This window comes from Stigmatopora nigra, chromosome 12 (genome assembly GCF_051989575.1).
Source record: "Stigmatopora nigra isolate UIUO_SnigA chromosome 12, RoL_Snig_1.1, whole genome shotgun sequence".
NCBI lineage: Eukaryota > Metazoa > Chordata > Actinopteri > Syngnathiformes > Syngnathidae > Stigmatopora > Stigmatopora nigra.
This window is the reverse complement of record NC_135519.1, coordinates 80,099-99,277: the sequence shown is the minus strand read 5'-3', so window position 1 is coordinate 99,277 and position 19,179 is coordinate 80,099. Positions and strand designations below refer to the sequence as shown.

The following is a 19,179-nucleotide window of genomic DNA, read 5'->3' as shown; positions in this document are numbered from 1 at the left end:
CCAAGTCAAAGTAGTTCGAGACAACGGTGACTCTGAGTAGACTTGAAGTCGGGCGGTTCCAAAACCCTTGTCCGTGAAAAAATCATCTGACGTCTGCTCACCTGCCACGAGCACCTTTCACCCAACCTTGACCTCTCATAGTTTTTACACCCTCACACAGAAGCCAAAATGAAATCAGTTGCCACCCCCGTCACTGTGACTGTACTATCAGTGGCAGCCTGGGTGTGGCTGAATGCCCCGCCCCCAGAGATTCGAGCCGAAAAACGAGACGATGCCGTGCTGCTGTCACAGAGGAAAGTGAAGTGGTATGAAAAGAGCAATCCAAATAACCACTTTGAAGAAAATATGTGGTATCATTTCATGGCATTTCAGACAAAAACTAACTGGTGTGAATGAAAGTTGTTATGTGTGTAGCCGTATACCCATTTCCACAGGTATCCTGATATCCTGAATTCACTGGGTCTAGGTGTCACATTTAGATCTGCAGTGATGCAGGTGGTCCAAGATGCATTCCTTTGAAGGGGAGTGAACATAACAGTAAGATATATAAGATCAAAGTCAGTGGAATTCAAACCACGTGATTCAATCTGGGGCAGTGATGTTCCTGGTGACCATAAGTTGTGGTCCACCCCCCCAGAAAATCATTTTGTCACTAATTACCCAACTTTGACATTGAATTGTTACATGAGTGTTCATTAACCGAACTTTCAAAGCCCTACAAGGTATAGCAGATGAATTAAAAGCCCTTAGAGAAATGGAGTTGCAAGACCGGACGGTCCTAGATTTGATAACAGCCAAGGTGGAGGTGAGTGTGCCATAGTTGGAGAGCACTGTTGCACCTTCATCCAAGATGGAACCGGTGACAAAGGTAGCATAACTCGTGCCATAGCTGAAATGAAAATCTTAGCCAACACCATGGCCCAAGATCACTCAGCCATAAATTGGGTATCACTTGGTCGTGGTTACCAACCGGATCATGGTTCTCTATTCAGATTAAATTTGCAACTCCCTTTCTTGCGGTTTTACTTCTATACTGTATCTTTTCAATGTGTGTAATCCTTGGTATGAAAGTTATGATTCAAAAACCTCACCAGCACACACTGGTAGCTTACAGCGACATACAGTATCACCGTGTGGCATGCCGTAATGAAGATTCTCCCGTCATTTTGAAGTGTGACGAGTGCCGGTATGTCGAGTCCTCCGGGTAATTGTACATGTCTTAACTTCAAAACTGTGTTCGCTCATAAAGAGGGACGCAGAGGAATTTTCTTTGATAACCTTAAAATTACCTCAAGTTTTTCACCTTTGCCTTCACAAGTGATTTTGTTATTTTCCATACCCTGTTGAGTGACTATTAATGATATTTGTTTTCTAAAACCTGCAGAGGAGGGATATAGATTGATGAAAATAAAAATTCTTTCAGAGTAACTTCAGGGGGGAAATGTGAAATATATTTGTATTCTTATATTTAGTCTTGCACCCTTTTCACTATGATGTATTAAAAGTTACTAGAATAGAATTTAACTTACACCTATTGGTTAAAATGTGCACTACACCTTTTGCACTCCACCTCCTTCATTTGTATTAACGCCTCCCATTTTTATGACTTGTCTTATCTCTAATAAAACCACCGTTGAAGCAGCTTTTCGGCGGGAGATAGCTTAGAGGAGCTTGGAGAGTAGTCACACTCTCGGGCCTCAGGATGGTCCACTCCCCCGCCTCTGCAGACGCGGCCTTCAACTTTCATTCCATCTGCCTCAGTGTGTGTTCCTGTGTTCGAGTTTATTTAAGTGTTGGCCAGTAGCCCCAACACTCCGCGAGGAGCATATCCACCGCTCTGCGAACCTGGAACGCCATTAGACTGGTATCTGCCAGTTGCTCCTTTATGGCCACGAATCCCTGTTCAGAATAATTTCCAAGTTTTTGTACATTGCAATGCAGGTAATTTATCCCATCCACATTTTTGTTTGGGGACTCCCATCCTGCTGCGATCTGATTAGCCAGCTTATACTCATCTGGTATGCCCCGGGGGATGCCAATCGCATCAATGTATGTTGGATCTCCTTCCCTCCATGCTTCTCGACAATGTCGGGAGGGACCCTTCACCACACCAGATTTCCGAGCAGCCAATTGTATCTCCTCCACTGTAGATGGAAAAACACACTGGTAAGAGCAGTGAGACCAAAGCACATAGTCCTGGCTTTTTTCGGCAGGAGTCGTATAATTTATTTCCACCACACCACCACCATAGGTCAGCCCCTGGTATCAAGGGTGTAGTTTGTTTTAGAACGCCGACACACCACGTCTCATTTATCGCCCCGGCTTCAGACCATGCCCTGTAAGGTTTAAGCAGGTAAAATGATGAAACAGTGAAAAATTGACTTCCCATTTACTGCGTAACAGGATAGACACTTTCTGTACAAGTAGGACATGTTTTTTATTTGTAAAATCACTTTCCCCAAAAATGGTGATTGAGGGAGTTGTTATATCCGATCGTATTTTCCTTGTCTGGTATTAGGGCTAGGGGGGTTCGGGTGAGGGTTTTTACCCTTTGTAAGATGGTTTAGTCTCAATTGAAACCCTTTCGCATATGGAGACGCCAAACCCAATATAAAAGAGTTCCCTATAGTTTTATGGTATTGTTTGCTGAGCAATAATCTTTCCTATCAATATTGGGGTGTTTTCCCGCATTTTATTAAGTCAGAAAGCTTATTTTACCCGTCCCCTCAATGTTTCAACTGAGACCACCCTTTTACAAAAGTAGCTCCACATAGTGCTTGCACCTCTTCTTTACACTCCATTAACAGTACCCAATTTGGGAACCCGTTTGGGAAATCCCTGTTTCAGAAATAAATTTCACAAGTTAATGTCAGTCCAAGCTTTCCAATCTTGACCAATTTCTGAAACAAGGCTTTCCCAATCTCCTTTTTGGGCTGTTATGTACCACACATATTTCCCACCATGGGTTAATCCCTTGTATGGCAACAGGGATGTTGCCGAGTCCAAATATATTTTTCAATCTCGAATGCATGTCTGGAAATTTGATATAGTAGGTAATGTTAATCCGATGTAAATGTTGCTCGCTTTACCCTCCCGTTAGAAGGTGTGGGGTAGACCTGCCAACTGGCTTAATAATTGTTTGTTCATTTCGAGCCATATGGCCAAACTGGTTTTACAATTGTTTGTTAAGACATTGGAATGTAGGATAGGCCAACTAGCTGGCCTTGCAATTATTTGTTCGCACCACGAATTGTAAAATAGCTAACTAGCTGGTCTTGCAATTGTTTGTTCGCCTGACGAAGTGTAACATGGGCTTGCTAACATGTTTTGCAATTGTTTCCTTGTATTGTGGAATGTGGCCAACTCGCTTTGGAACTGTTTGTTCGAAACGCGCAATATAAGATAGGCTGCAGCAGTTTGTGTGAGCTATAAAAATATCGTGTTTGCATACAACTTAAACCTGCTAATGTCTAACTATATTAGCCCAAAGTTTTGTTTACATAAACTCTGTCCTTCATCACTGTCTTAGAAATATTACCCTGAGTTCCTATATAAAGACTGACCTAGTCTTCATTCAGAGAGAATTGCGAGGAAGACAGGCTGCAGTCCGGTAATAAACCTATTTCCTATTTAAATTGATCTCACTCTTTCTTAACCTGCTCCTGAAGTTGTATTTTCAGACCTATCAGAAGGTGTATCTTCAATTGAAACACCTACCCCCTTTTCTTTTCAACTGGAGAAAACAGCCCTACTGTGGAGAGGAATAGAATCACAATCATCTTTAATCTCATTGCCCCAAAAGCAACATTGTTTTCAACATGACTTTTTGTCTTTGTTTAGGGAGTTTTCATAAAACGTTTCAATTGAGACAACATTCCTGTTGGAGTAGCGTGCCTTGTAGTGCCCCCGTGCTGCAAACTACCACATCAGACATAGAGTCCTGAAATCTCACATATTGAGTGTCAGTGAGGGGGTTGATGATCCATGCAGTGCTTTACCCTCTCAGTAGGACTGGCTGCATGGTGTTGAACGCATTGAAGAGGTCAAAAAACAATTCTCACCGTGAGAACTGTACATCAGGTAGCATCTTCCATACCAATGCCTGGGTGATAGGTCAACTGCAGAGGGTCCAGCTCTGCATTCAGGATGATTCTCTCCATTGTCTTGATCAGGTGAGAGGTTAATGCTCCCACCCCTAAGTAGTTGGGCTCCCTGGGGTTTGCAGTATTTGGAACTGGGACCACACAGGAAGTTTTCCAGAAGGTGGGAACCTTTTACAGACTGAGGCTGAAAATATACAGAATCACTTTACTAAGCTGGTCTGCAAGTAGTCTGGAGCTGAGGCCGCCTGGACCAGTAGTTTTCCTTGGCTTGATATTTTTAAGCTGTTTTATCACCTGATCGACAGTAATGCAGAGACCGATGGGTAAGGGGGTGACATGTGAGCGCTGGAAAAGGGGGAGGAAGAGGAGGAGAAATAGGGGGGGAGGTGCCTCCGGTCTGTGTGGTAAGCGGAGTGGGGGCAGAACTGAATCTGTTAAAGAACTGATTTAATTAATTGGTCCACTCCCTGTCTCTGGACTGCGGGTCCCGCTCACTGTTGCCTCCATGGACCGAAATCGTCCTCAAGCCCCTCCAGGCCTCTTTGGCGTTGCCTCTCTGGAGTTGGTTTTCCATCCTCCTCTTGTAGATGGCCTTTCCCTTTCTTATCTCTCTCTTCAGCTCCTTCTGAGCCATTTTCAGACTTGCTTTCTCACCAGACCCAAAAACCCTCTTCTTTTTGTTCAGGAGAGCACAGAAGTTAATATAATCTGTGATGCAGTGGGTTAAGCTGTCAATGTCTTTTCCATTTGAATTGCACGGCACATCCCAGTCAGTGGTCTCAAAACAGTCCCTCAGTACCATGCTGGTGTCCTCGGTCCATCCTTGTATGATCCTTGTGATAGTTTTTTTTCCCCTCACCATAGGGATATAGGTGGGGATCAGACGGACTGAGCTGATCAGATGGTGCCTCGTTCTTTGCTTTGAACAAGAAAGTTGTAAAAACATTAAAGTAAAAAGTATAAAGTACAAAGTAAACTGCAAACTAATGTATTAAGAGATATAAATATTTAATAAAAATAGATATAAAGGCTGTAAAACACAAGAAAACTAATATCGAAGGTGAAGTCAATGGGGGGCAATCACGGCGACAGATCACACGGGAATAAACAAAACCAAACAATGCCTAAAATCATGTAGAAAATAGCACAACATATAGAAAATATCAAAAAATACTCTGAAGCAAACAACAAGGTTAGCAAGCAACTCCGACAAGAACGTTGGGCGACAACAGCAGTAAGCAAGGGCCAGATCGTGACTTCTTTGCGGGCTGCCCGGGACGACCTCCTGATTAAGGTTTTTACGGGTTTTGGACTTTTTTTTTTTTTTTTTTTTCTCCTAATCTTGCACTGCGCGTTTGCCCCTGCCACTCTCCCTGTTAGGGTTGCTTGGTGTTATGCTTTTTTTCACCCTCTGAGTGATTGCCCATTGTGTCCAGCGGTTGTTTCTCCACCCATGGTGTATTCCCCCTTGCTCCCGCATGTGATTCCCAGGTGCTCCTAATTGTCTCGTCAACCCATGTCAGTCTATTTAAACCCCACTAATTGTTACATAATTCATTGGATTGTCTGCTTTTTGTCTGCTCATTGGATTGTCTGCCACGCGAGGTTTCCACGTTAACTCGATCCATGTTCCATGTACTTCGTTCCTCGCTTTGCCACTCCTACGCCTCGTCAGTCGCCGGCGTGGACGCTCGCTGGACCTGCCACTCCCACGCCTCATCCTGGTCAATGTGTCTCGTTCTTTGCTTTCCCGTGTCTCCCCTTGTCAGGTTTGGTTATGTGATTTGATTAGGGGTCTTTGCTATTCTCTAAGATCCTGCCTAAGTTATTTAAGTTTTCACTTGAGCACCACTTCCCTCATCCTTGCCTGCTTCCCTGCGATTGGTTCCTAATTCCCAGTTTCCTCGCGTCGACGTCTTGCAAGAGACGTAACACTCGATGGCATTGTAGGTTATCTTGGGATGTCTGGGATTTGCCCCCTGTTGGGGTTTTGGTTGAGGAGTGTGTGTTTTCCTTGTTTGTTGGGTGGGTGATTGTTTTTTGCCACGTGTCCCTCCTGTCTTCCCCTTCCTCTGTGTATTTTGTGATGAGCCTGTTCTTTGTATTTAAACGTGTGTCTGTTGAGGCATTTTGTGCTAGTATTATCTCGTTTACCTTATTTTGTCCATTTTTTGCCTCTTCTTCGGTAAGCGTTCGTCACCGTTTAATTGGCACTTTTGTACAACAATTATTGTCATTAAAATCCTTGCGCACCAGCACGATTTCCACCCTTTTTCTCCTCTCGCATCCATGGTTCTGTCATCGCTGCGCACCCGAGGCAGTCATGACGGAGATGGTGCCTTGCTGTGTTGCTGTTATGACAACATATTGTTTATACTCATAAATATGAAGTCCAGAAAAAAGAAACACTGTAATTACAACTATTACCTAGGAATAGACAACTGTCCTTCTTGGATATATATGTGCAGTTAAATTAGCATGGCTCCCAGTCCAAGATACATTATTTCTTCAAAGTTGTGTAGTCTAGTGTACCGCTGAAATCGAAAACATGAGGGTGCATTTTCCAATTGACCACTAAAAATATTGAGAAAGTATTAATTGTATGGGCAGGCCACCTTGGCCAAGTGTATCGTCTTTAACGTTGTTAAACTACATTGATTCTCAGCAGAATTTCAGCACCGTACGAATGGCGCGTTGTCATGTGAACAAAAACCTGCAATGTTTGATGCGTTGCTCTGTGGTGCCTGAAGAAAAGGTTGGAAAAGGAATTTGCTCTATGCATCACAGCACACTCTATTTATTGTCACGACTGTGTGATATTGTTTTGATGACTTCCTCATCAAAACGGTAAATGTTTTGGGTGAAAGGATATCGTGGTAATCTAATTTGGTTCCCAGTTGGCCTTGCAGTTCATGAGGGTTCAAATGTTGCTCTTGGGACCTGGGGAACTTTTCTTAAATTTCTATGCAGGTGCCAACTGTTTGGACCAGTGCTTGGTCTGGATTTGTTTGTGTTCCAGCAAACTGAGGAGAAGCTAGGCGTGATCTTGCGCAGAACGTTGCCTTTGATTGCCAATGACTGAAAGTTATTGCATTAATGTCATGTTCAAGCAGATAAATTTGAACAAAATTTCAAAGTAATAACAGCCAAAACAATGATCAGAGAACACCCACTTCTGGTTGTCACATCACAACCAGAATAAAAACTACTCGAGGCTGCTTGAACATGTTGACACATCAGTCACATGGCAACAAGAGAAACCCTATGCTAGCAAAAAAAAATCTGCAGCTCATTTTGGGTGGAAAATCATCTTCTGTAAAGAATTATATTAAAATCAGCTGAGAAAGGATGGTTCATTAAGATATAATTTAATTTATTAAGCATTTTCTTTAACTTTTTGTGATGTACTATTTCATAGCACCTTTAATTGACAAAGGCATTGCATTAGGTAATTATTCCAGTCCCATCATAAATTATATGTAAGTTTGGTGAGTTCATCAATAACAAACACCCACCCTTCCCACAAAAGGTGATTTCCAGTTTTTTAAAAAACTTTTTTTAAGGCATGAATACTTAGGAATTCACACACTTATATATATTTTTCTGTTACCTCAACACAATGAACTTAACTTCAAAACACAATAGACAACATATTTCATTTTCATTCATTTATTTTCTGAACCGGGTGGCAGTCCACCAATGAGCCTATCCCAGGTGACTTTTCGGGCAGGAGGCGGGGAAAAACCCTGAATCGTGGCCAGCTGATTGCAGGGCATGAGGAGACGGACAACCATTCACACTCACACTCATATCTAGGGGCAATTTGGGGTGTCCAATCAGCCTACCATGCATGTTTTTGGAACGTGTCAGGAAACCGGAGTACTCGAACAAAACTCACACAGGCCGAGGGAGAATATGCAAACTCCACACAGGTGGACCGACCTGTATTCGAACCCAGGACCCCAGAGCTGCGAGGCCGACGCACTAACCACTCAGTGCCTGGGCCGCCCAACACATTTCTTGAAAAGGAAGGAACATCAAAATTAGATCAAGTTTTTTCTCAATTGTTTTTTTCCTCAAGTTGAATCAAAAACAACAATTAAATATAATATTAAAATTTAATAGATAGACAAACATTTTACCAGACATAGAAAAAAAAACAACTGGTAGTGAACCTTTGCGCTGTGCTTGTCATACATAGTTGCTGGTGTGTGGAGTGGAAGATTTCGAAACAGTCAAAATGTGGCTGGCTCAGCCAAGTGGGACTATTGATCCCAATTGATTCTTCCAGGCCAGGTTATTCAAGGTGAAAACGTTGCCATCTCTAGGGAAATGCGATGCCATAGTTCCTTGGTTTGTTTACCTCTCTTCAGGTTGTGAAGTATGTCGTTTAACTGCATAACTCCCACGGGTGTGAGACAAAAAGCACCTCTAGCACTGCGGATGATGTTGATAAAGTCATCATAGTCAGCAGGTGTTAGGTGGATGAGTCTGTGATGAATATACTGGAAAGAAAAGACATAAAATGGTAGTTGCTTGAAAGCCTCACGTGGAATAAGACAACACACCCTGAGGATCATATCAGTGGGTTTTTGCATCAAGTACTACGACTACCTAAAACAAATTCACTTTCGAACATTAACTAACAATAAAATGATTGAAAGAGGTCAAAATGGATAAAAGAGCACAATTGTCCCCTGTTTACAGATGAGCCAAGGGAGGGAGGGAGGAATAAATTCGTACAACTCTGAAAAAAACGCACCAAAAAACAGGACAATGGATAGAAAAACATTTTTATTTGTTCTAATTCACCGTCTATTAACAGAGCAACAAATATTTAGTGGTTATGGCGTTTTTAATAGTACCAAAATTAGACAGATTTCGCAGAGGGGAGAGAGGGACAGACTTTTTGCACCTCAACAAAAATAAGTTTACAAGTACACTGTAAATTTCTCTTTACGACTTTAAACTGCGGTCCAATATCGAAGAGGTGTGGTCCTTCCAATAAAGCTCCTGCAGAGATAATTGGACTGCTTTGTGAGACTCAAAGTGGTCCAATCATCTCCGCGGGAGCTTTATTGCAAGAACCACACCTCTTCGATATTGGACCCCAGTTGTCTTGTATGTCTGTTTTCCCTCCAGAACAGAAAACGAACACGTGTTGTTGTAAGAACAAGGTCAAGAGACAATGCTAACATTAAGGTCTTGGGTTACAGTTCGCATTTCACAAGGCAGAGAGAACACGGCCCCTGCCACGTTTTTGTCTACTTTTTCTTTTGACTGCTTCTTCTGTATTTAGCTTCAAAATTTTAACTTCACACCTAATTTTGTGCTTTTCAGAACAAGGATGAGTAAACTATTGTTAATAAAAATGCTGATTTATTTCCTTGTTTGTCATTAGTAAATGTTTGCATTGCTCACCAAATTGTTAATGTCTCACAGAATATTAAAATAAAGTCTGACAGACAAAGTGAACACCTGAACAGCTATATTTGAATTGGATATACCTTTGTGCAGTACAATCTAATTTTTAATGTACTGTTATGGGCCTTCCCTCTGAGTGTTATTCTATTGTTTGATTTAAGTTATTTCTGGCAAAAAGCCAAACGGTAAGGAAGATACTCTGAGGCACATGTTTCAGAATCGCAAGTATGTATATGTCCTGTGCTTTTAAAAAAATGTTGGTAACATGACAGGGTATTGTTGCAGTAGGAAAGTTGTTTTATGTTGCTGCGCCATTGGGTGCATACATCTGCACATAATGTGTGGACTTTCTAGGTGTCATCTCCACAAATTATTAATGTGCCTATAATCGTAGAATGCATATAAATAGCAACAGTTTTTTTTTTGTCACATTAGACATGTTAGTTTGTTAGCCACATTCTTAGTGTCCAAAATCTTGAGAATGTTGAAGAACGTGCATTCATCAAAGTGTTCCTGACCATGGACACTTGGATGTGATCAGAGTTTACCAGTATGAAATAGAACAACTCAGCATATCAGGATCCGTCCCTCCACGATACTACTGTGACAATTACATTTCTCGAATACGGGATGAATGAAGTTATTCAATCCAATATACCATATTTTCTCATAAAATCTGCCTCTGCGTATAAGACGTACCCTTAAAATTTCCTTAAAATCATTGAATTTTACAATTTCTCTCGTGTAAGACGTCCCCTGATTCACAATTTTCACCTCTACGTTCATGGTTTTATACAAATGTGTTACTTTGAAGGGAAAATCAAGAAAAATCATCACGTGGTATTTATGTGATACTGTATGAATCCAAAAGATCGTCTGGCGGATTGCAGATTATTTGGATCAATATCTGTGGAGTATAGAATGTATTCTTTATACTTTCATTCAGTATAGTCACTAGGATAGAATTTTGGATAGCCTAGTGGAAATTTACATCATGACACCTATGAGTTAGGGGCGCGTCATATAGCAAGACATGTCCATTTCTTTGTTCACCTCTTCCCGCCTAAAGTTTGGATCTAGGTCACACGACCCTTTGTTAATAAAACTAACTTGACTCTAGGGGGTAGCCACGGATTCGACCTGGTCAGGCTGGGGGATGGACACATCTCCCAGCGCTGGCTACTCTGACCCCTCCTTCAGCTGAAGTCTTTGAAAATATCATCAAGCCGACTCTGCGTGTGCTTTGCGTTGCTGCTTTAGTTGTTGTCGTCTTTAGCGCATGCTCAGCACCTACATACGGCCACTTGGTTGGGCTTAATTCTCAAATGAACAAAAATCACAACAATCTTACTTATTGCATCACTTTGTTTGTGGGAATCTAAATGCCTTATCAGTCAAAAGTAAATATACCAGCTGTTATTCTATTTTGATCACTGCTTCCATGTTAAGATCCAGAACTATATTTGATGTTTCCTTTCTTGCCATTACACAAATTATCTAATCATGCTAAAAATAGGAAAAATACAAAAAGCAAACCAGGCTGCTTTCTCCTCAGGAAAACAGCTTTCTCACTCTCTGCAATAGTTACATTCACATCAATTAATATCCAGAAACAAACATTTATAATTCTGAAAAGAATTGAACCCACTAAAATGTAACCACCCCTTGTTTATCAGGGTTAATATTTTCTAGCATTATTGTCTTTAAGAGCAATTAAAACTCCTTACTTAAAAATTGCATAGTAAACAAGTCCCAATTCATTTAACAATGTGTATTACGATGCATATTAACTTCAGTTGTTTGGAAATTCAAAATATCCCAAACTAGTAGTCCTTTTTATCAAATGTAACATTTCATCGTCTTTGGAGTTTGCCAATCATCTCCTATAAAACTTTCTTAATTAATACTTTCCAGTAGTCAGGCATAAAACTAAAATCTAGTTACATATCTATCCATTGTAGTTTCTCTTTTCTCTCTAATTGTTTACTTTAAAAATGTTGGGTTTATTCTGTATTACTATTATAAATATAGTTGTATTAAGTCATTTTTTTGTTAAATCATTCTCTTATTATTCTCAAAGTGTTGCGAGGTCACCAATAACCGCCAAGTCATCTTTAACCTGGACTGCCTGTTCCAGGATGTTTATACAAACAATTCACCCAATCTGGGTCTTCGAGATTCGGTGGTCCCTTTTGTAACGAGGCCAGGGTCATTTGGCCAATAACAAGAATGTTGTTTCTGCCACGTCCATAACACTTGTGACGCACTTCGGGCTTCTTTATGTAATTGTTATATGATTGTTAGGTCAAATGAAGGCGTGAATGTTTTTGTTTTAATGCCTTAAAGCTGTACGCAAAATACTGTTCGGGAGGGATACTTTGGAAGATCGCCTCCCTTAAGGTTACTTATCTGTGATTCAATCTATTTAACTAAATGTCAATAATTGAATAAGATGTCTGCCTGCAGTTATTGATAATTACAAAGGGTAATTATTAATGAACCTATCAAAAAATCTGTAAGAATGTTTGTTCTTAATTTAAAAGCTTCCACTTTTTTTATAGAGACAATAAAACCAATACATCACATCAGAAATACAATGCCCCCCTCAGTTGACCCTCACCAGTTTGCTTATAGAGAAAACAGGTCCACTGAGGATGCTACCGCTGTGGCTCTACACACAGCACTGAGCACTGGCTCACCACAAGGCTGTGTACTGAGTCCTCTTCTGTACTCCCTGTACACATACGGCTGCACACCATCCCACCAGTCAAACATTGCCAACCCCCGGTACCTCAGAAGAGCCGGGATCATTGTTGGGGACCCATACCATCCTGGACACAGCCTGTTCCAGTTGCTTCCATTTGGCAGACGCTACACGTCCTACAAAGCACGGACAAACATGCTCAAGGACAGCTTTTTCCCAACAGCCATCAGGACTCTTAACCTGCAGCAACACGAGACGTGACGACAACACAAATCCCTTCAATGAAATTAAGTCGCAGTGAAGTAAGAGGAATGTCGTTTGGAGTGGATCTGCTTTCTAGCAATTGACTGAGGGAGGCTAAGTAAGAAGACAGTGAGAGGTAAGTGATCCATCTTATTCTGGTTGGCATCGCTGAGGCAACTTGCAGTTGCCGGATTGATGGCGCTCAAGGAGGTGGAGAGCTAACAAGTATGAATAAGTCATTAATGGGTCTTGCCTGGGAAGACGAACTTGTGGAGAAGCACTAGACAATTTCGTCATACGCTGCTGAGGGTATGATGACTACTAGGCTTTTTGTCAAGTCAATGATGACAACAATGCCTATGTCTGATTTTCACTTTTTTTTCAAGACCTTCACCCAGCCTTAACAACACCATGATGTTTACTATTGTAAACACTATGAACGCATCTATCAAGGCTACTCACATCTGGCAAGTTAGAGCAGGTTTAAGTACGATAAGATGGCGACGCCCTGAGCGAGCAGTGGGAGGCAAAAGGTTTTTTTACGGTTTATGTAAGATGTTTTTTTTGTTCTTTAATTTCATTCACTGACATCAAAATAAATACATTTTTTTGGCCGCATTGTCTTGCGTTATGGCATTTTGTCTTTGTCTCCTTGCAGTTTGGTGCATGTCTTGTCTAATTTATGTGCATATGAGCCGTACCCTGGATTCAGTTGGTGAGCGACAAATGCGATTTATTTGCGAGAAATATACGGTACGTTGACAAATTACTACTTGGTTCGATATGGTCACAAGGGCTCATTGCCGCTGGAAGCACCGCCTCCCACATACACAATAAATGAGTTTTGAGTGAAAAACTGTACTGCTATGGATAGTGTAAAACAGCATTTAGCTTATATTGAATTTGTGTCACTTTTGCTATGTAAAAGGAAAAAATATGGAGGTAGAATCATGCCAAAACTAAAGCAAGAGCAAAATGTGTTTTGCAAAGAAAGCCTGCATTTAAAAATATATATATTTGAGAGTATTTTGTAAATTAATAATTAAAAAAACATTAAACAAAAAAAGAGGCTACGAGTGCTCTCTTAGAAGCCTGATGGCATTTGTTTGCATAGAAGCACTTTCTGTTCCAGAGTGAAACGCTTTCACTAGCAGACCGAAGAGCTGCAGTTACATGATGTAATACAAGTTCTCTTTTAAGTTTAATGACTGATAAACTTCTAAGAGAACTTGGATTACCCTACTTATGAGTCAAATCTCACATTTCACCCGTCTCCCTACAAACATTAATTTATGTTTCTTTATCCTTTATTGATATTAAATATTAACAGAGGGCTGTTTTTCAAAGGCCACAAGGATGAGAACAAGTGAAAAGGAAGGACAAAATGCGAGAAAACCTGAAAAGGCACTCTGCCACAATTATATCTGCTTTCAATTACCATTAGAAATCTTGTTTGAAGAATATAAACGATTGAAGAAAAATATTTTTTAACAACGGAATAATGATATTTCTAACTAATGATTTACTTACCCGTGGTCTAGCAGGGATTGAAAAGCAGAGTAGCAGAAGCTCATTTAACTTCCCACTTCTATTGAACAAATTTGACCAAACATGAACATTTTCAAGACGAAGCCTTAATTTTCATAATGTTGAGATCAACTAGCCAGAACTGCGCGTCAGAGCGGCTCAAACTCAAAAGCGGACAAAACAAAAGCATACAAACTTAACACTGGAAAAAATTAACAAAGAACCAAACTGAACGGGAAAAACCAAAGACAGGGAGATGCACAGATGACACGATATAATCTTAGACAAAAACCCCAACCTTAATGAGAATAGGGCAGTTAAGAAAATGAGATGACATGAGAGACGTTTTGTTGGGGTATGTGTAGACAGGGTCCAGGCCTTTAAATTCCTGGGGGACCACATCACAGATATGCTCTCCTGGTCTACAAACACCACGGCAGTAGTTAAGAAGGCGCAGAGACGACTCCATTTTCTCAGGGTACTCAGGAGGAACAGCTTGGACACTAAGATTCTGGTAACCTTAGCCACTGTGGAGAGCATCCTGGCATATTGCATCACAGTGTGGTACGCTGGAAGCACGGCAGCAGACAAAAAGCCCATGCAGAGAGTGATTAACACTGTCCAGAAGATTGTCGGCTCCTCTCTGCCCTCACTGGAAGACATTGCCAGCCCTCGTTATCTCAAAAGAGCCAGGAACATTATTGGGGACCCATACCACCCTGGTCACAACTTGTTCCAGCTGCTACCCTCTGGCAGACGTTATAGGTCTCATAAAGTTCGGACAAATAGGCTTTAGGACAGTTTTTCCCCACATCCATCAGGACTCTAAACTTGCGGTAACACGACACAGAATCCCTTATGTGTAATAACTTCAGGTTGAGGTAACATGAAAAGACGTTGGGCGGTGATCTGCCTCCTACTAGCTGACTGGAGGTAAGTGAGAGACAGTGAGAGAGGTAAGTGATCTGCCTGGGGGGATGGCTGATGTTATGTATTCATCACGGCAGAATGCCAATTTGAATCTGAAATTATCACTTATTTGCCAGGAAAAGGCCCCTTATGGAAAAGCAATTTCTGGGTATGATGACAATTAGGCTTTTGTCAAGTCAATGATGATGACGACAAACCCCAAGTCCGATTATTATTATTATTAATTGCTTAAAAAATAATTTTCTATTTTTTAGCTTTCTTATATTAAATTTAATTTCTTAAATCTTAAGGGGTAATATTGGAGCCCTTGGAGTGGATTACGGCAATTACATGTAAAATATCAAGAGGTATCACTGTACTTACAATATAGGGAAAATCAATCACCATGACATGAACTTTATCACAGTGGTGAGGCGGTTAAACCAACAAATCATTTGTCCCCAGTTATTTCTTAATACCAATTCTGGAAATTGATGTTGATTTACAAAACTGTCTTTGACTGATACAAGTTTTACAATGGATTCATACTTGCAGAAAGGACTGTTGGCAGCGCTGTACAAGCTGATGAAAGCCAGGTGTTCGTAGGTGGACATGAATGTGAGCAGGATTCAACCTCTGTAGAGCCTCAATGATGATCTCCTGAAGAACAAATGGACTGAGGACGCCTTTAGCTGCTCCCACACAGAATTGGTACACATAGTTGACACCTAACAAAATAGAACATGCAAAAGGTGAAAAAGAAAACAATTCTCAAATCTAGAATAACTGAAAGTGGCATGCGCCCTCGCCCTCTCACCAGGCCTCCCTCCAAGACATTGTGTCAAGGTAACGAGGAATTGCAGGGGAGCAGGCGAGGACAAGGGAAAGGTGAGATCATACATCTTGGAAAATGACAAAGACTTAGAAATCAAATCACAAAACCTAACCTGACAAGGGGAGACGCGGGAAAGTGAGGAACGTCTGTCGAGGTCGCGAGGAATTGTGATGAAAACGAATGAAATATGCGAATCCGACAAATGACATATCAGTACGGTTTAAATAGACAGACATGGGTTGACAGACAATCAGGAATACATGGGAAACACAGGAGGGAGCAGGCAGGGAATACACCAGGGTCGAAGAAACGGCAGCTCAACACAAATGGCACACGGTCTACTTGTCGAAAGACATTTAGCCGACTGGGCATCTAGTCGAACGTAGAATTAGCCGAATGACTAATTGGCCGACCGACTATCTAGCCGAAGGAGATTTTGCGGACGCGATCGCCCCGGTCGTGTGTGTACAAGTTTTTCAACCTCGGCCCGCGGGCCATATATGGCCCGTTACTGATAACAACATTCATTTATAATAACAAGTTACAGATAAAAACACTCATTTACAATAACAAGGGCATTTATTCAAGGCCAAACAAAGTAGTCATAACAGTAAGTACTATAATGACAAAAGAATAAAAGTAGTTGACAGTAGATACTGTAATTTACACCAGCATAGATAACATTGAAATTAATCTTTGAATTAAGGTTCTCAGCAAATCATTTTGAATATATATTTCCTACAATAATGGGAAATTATTTAAAATGTAAATATATTTAACAGGTATATTTCTGCATAGCTCGAACTCCAAAGAGTTATCAATTAAACAACTGCTACTTTGTCTTCATTTGTTCTCACGGCTGCAAGAAATGATTCCACAGAGCAAAGAAATTGATGGGGAAATATCTTTTAATTTTACATTGACAAATGCATGTCTTAAAAAGTTCAAATATGGTGCTGCTGCTTAATGAAAAAATATTTATTATGTGCTAAAATCACACGGAAAATGACATTTAATGATTAAATACAGATACCAGAGCTCTTTGGAAGCTTAAACCGAGCCTGTGTTTGTGATTTCCCCGATAAAAGACAGCCATGGACGTCAATGGTGAAAAACCCCAAAATGCACTAAAATGACTTCAAATCCAGCCTAAAACAGCATTAAATGAATAAATACGAATAACGCAGCATGAATAAAAGTACTGACGATTTTTAGACTATAACCGAGCCCAGGGTGCCTTATTCTCCAGTAAAAGTGCACTTTTTACCCGGTGCCGGACCCAACTGCAGTACAATTATTTGTCCATCAGGTGGAAGTGTTTTGCCAATTCAAATAAGAACAACATTTTAATTTTAAATAATTTCCCATTATTTTAGGAAATCTATATTCAAAATGATCAGCTGAGAACCTTACTTCAAAGATTATTTTAATGTTTTCTATGCTGGTGTAATATTACAGTATCTTCAGTTATAACTACTTTTTCTTCTGTCATTATAGTACTTACTGTTATGACGTACTTTGTTTGGTCGTGAATAAATGCCCTTGTTATTGTAAACGAGCGTTATCTGTAACCTGTAATTCTAAATGAATGTTGTTATCTGTAAGTTATTATTCTAAATGAATGTTGTTATCTGTAAGTTATTATTCTAAATGAATGTTGTTATCTGTAAGTTATTATTCTAAATGAGTGTTGTTATCTGTAAGTTATTATTCTAAATCAGTGTTTTTCAACCTTTTTTGAGCCACGGCACATTTTTTACATTGGAAAAATTTGTGGCACACCACTAACCAAAAATTTTACAAAATGACACTCTGTATAGTATATTTAATTACAATATAATTTCTCAATTTATTTATACTCAGTCAGTGTGAAACCTGGGCCTGTTTAGATGAACACAAAGCCGATATCCTGGCAGGAATAGAAGACACACACGAAGCTCTTCTTCAACAGCTCTCAGTCTCTCTGTTTTTAGTTTTTATAGCAGTTAGGCTTGAAAAGCTCAGCTCACACAGATATGTTGTGGAAAATGGGAGCAATGTCAGAACAGCTTTGTTGGCCAGAATGGGGAACTCCTTGGCAGCAGTCAACCAAAAACTGTCCAAAGGAAGATCAGCAAATCTTAGTTTTAAACCACGATCCTGTTTCAGTTCAGTTAGTTCCTCCTGCTCTTGTAAAGTCATGTCCTTTCCAACAACTGATGCCGAGCTGTATGGGTCCCTAACCCAGTCAAAGCATTCAGTGGAGGCTGAAGAGAAATAAAATGACAACTTCTCCTCAAGACTTTTCAAATGTTTACCTATTACCTCAGACAGTGCAGCAGTGTTGCTTTGCTGTTTGTCTGTGAGTGGGAACATCTCCAGGTTGGCACGTTGCACATGTTGTTGCCAGAGGTGCACCTTTAAACGGAATCCATTTATTTTATCTGTGCTTGTAAGCAGGTTTTCATTTCGGCCCTGCATCCTTGTGTTCAGTTCATTAAGATGATGAAATATATCAGCCACGTATGCCAACTTTGCGCACCACTCATCACTTGCAAACAGATTTGAGTAATCAGACCTCTCATTTGTCAGAAACATTTTAAGTTCCTCTCGCAGCTCATACACACGGGTCAGCACCTTACCGCGCGACAACCATCGGACCTCCGTTTGGAGCAATAAGGCTTTATGCCCCGCTCCCATTTCCTCACACAGAGATGCGAATATACGGCTTTTCAGAGGTCGTGTCTTCACAAAGTTCACTATGCGCAACACATCGTCCAACACAGGAACCAGTTCTACTGGTAAAGTCTTCGCAACGAGGGCCTCACGGTGCAAAAAACAGTGCGTAATAATCAGATCTGGTTTTTTTTCCTTCACTCTACTCACGAAGCCTTTGGTGCGCCCGACCATGGCTGCAGCTCCATCAGTGCACACACTTGTGCAGTTTTCCCACGTAAGTCCTCCCTGGTCAAGATATTCCGATGTGACCCGAAAAATTTCCTCTCCAGTTGTTTTTTCTGGCAGTGTCTTGCAAAATAGGAAGTTTTCTCTAATGGCATCACCATCCACAAAACGCACATTGGCCAAGAGCTGAGAATGTCCACTAATATCCGTAGACTCGTCAACTTGCAACGCAAATTTCCTACTGACGCGTATCTTTTCCAAAACATGGCTTTCGATGTCTGTAGACATGTCATCAATACGCCTGGCAATTGTGTTATCAGAGAGCGGGACTTTATCTATGTCTTTAGCCGCATCAGGGCCGAGCATCTCGTTGACAATGGCTTTACAGGCAGGTAGTATTAATGTCTCTGCCACAGTGTGCGGCTTTTTTGATTTAGCAACAAGTTCGGCGACTAGGTAACTAGCTTTGAGCGCTTTCCCATTTACCTTTGTGGTTTTTCTCATAAACGTTGCCTGTTTCTCTGTGTTTACATGCAGGCGAACAAAATAGT

At 40.8% G+C, this 19,179-nt stretch overlaps 1 protein-coding gene across 9 annotated transcripts in view; it reads right to left on the bottom strand.

The window, feature by feature from the left end:
- Nucleotides 1-7,454: 7,454 nt before the first annotated feature.
- The window catches only part of zswim8 (zinc finger, SWIM-type containing 8), a 79,627-nt gene continuing 67,902 nt past the window's right edge, over nucleotides 7,455-19,179 (bottom strand). For 8 of the 9 annotated variants that reach the window (XM_077729105.1, XM_077729106.1, XM_077729108.1 and 5 more), the window contains 2 exons: nucleotides 15,460-15,638; nucleotides 7,455-8,608 (listed from right to left, as the gene is read on the bottom strand). In XM_077729105.1, the coding sequence (XP_077585231.1) occupies nucleotides 8,405-8,608; nucleotides 15,460-15,638 (383 nt within the window). In that variant the 3' untranslated portion in view covers nucleotides 7,455-8,404. Of the gene's footprint in view, nucleotides 8,609-15,459; nucleotides 15,639-19,179 lie in introns of those variants that run through there. The other variant, XR_013327998.1, reaches the window with a different exon arrangement.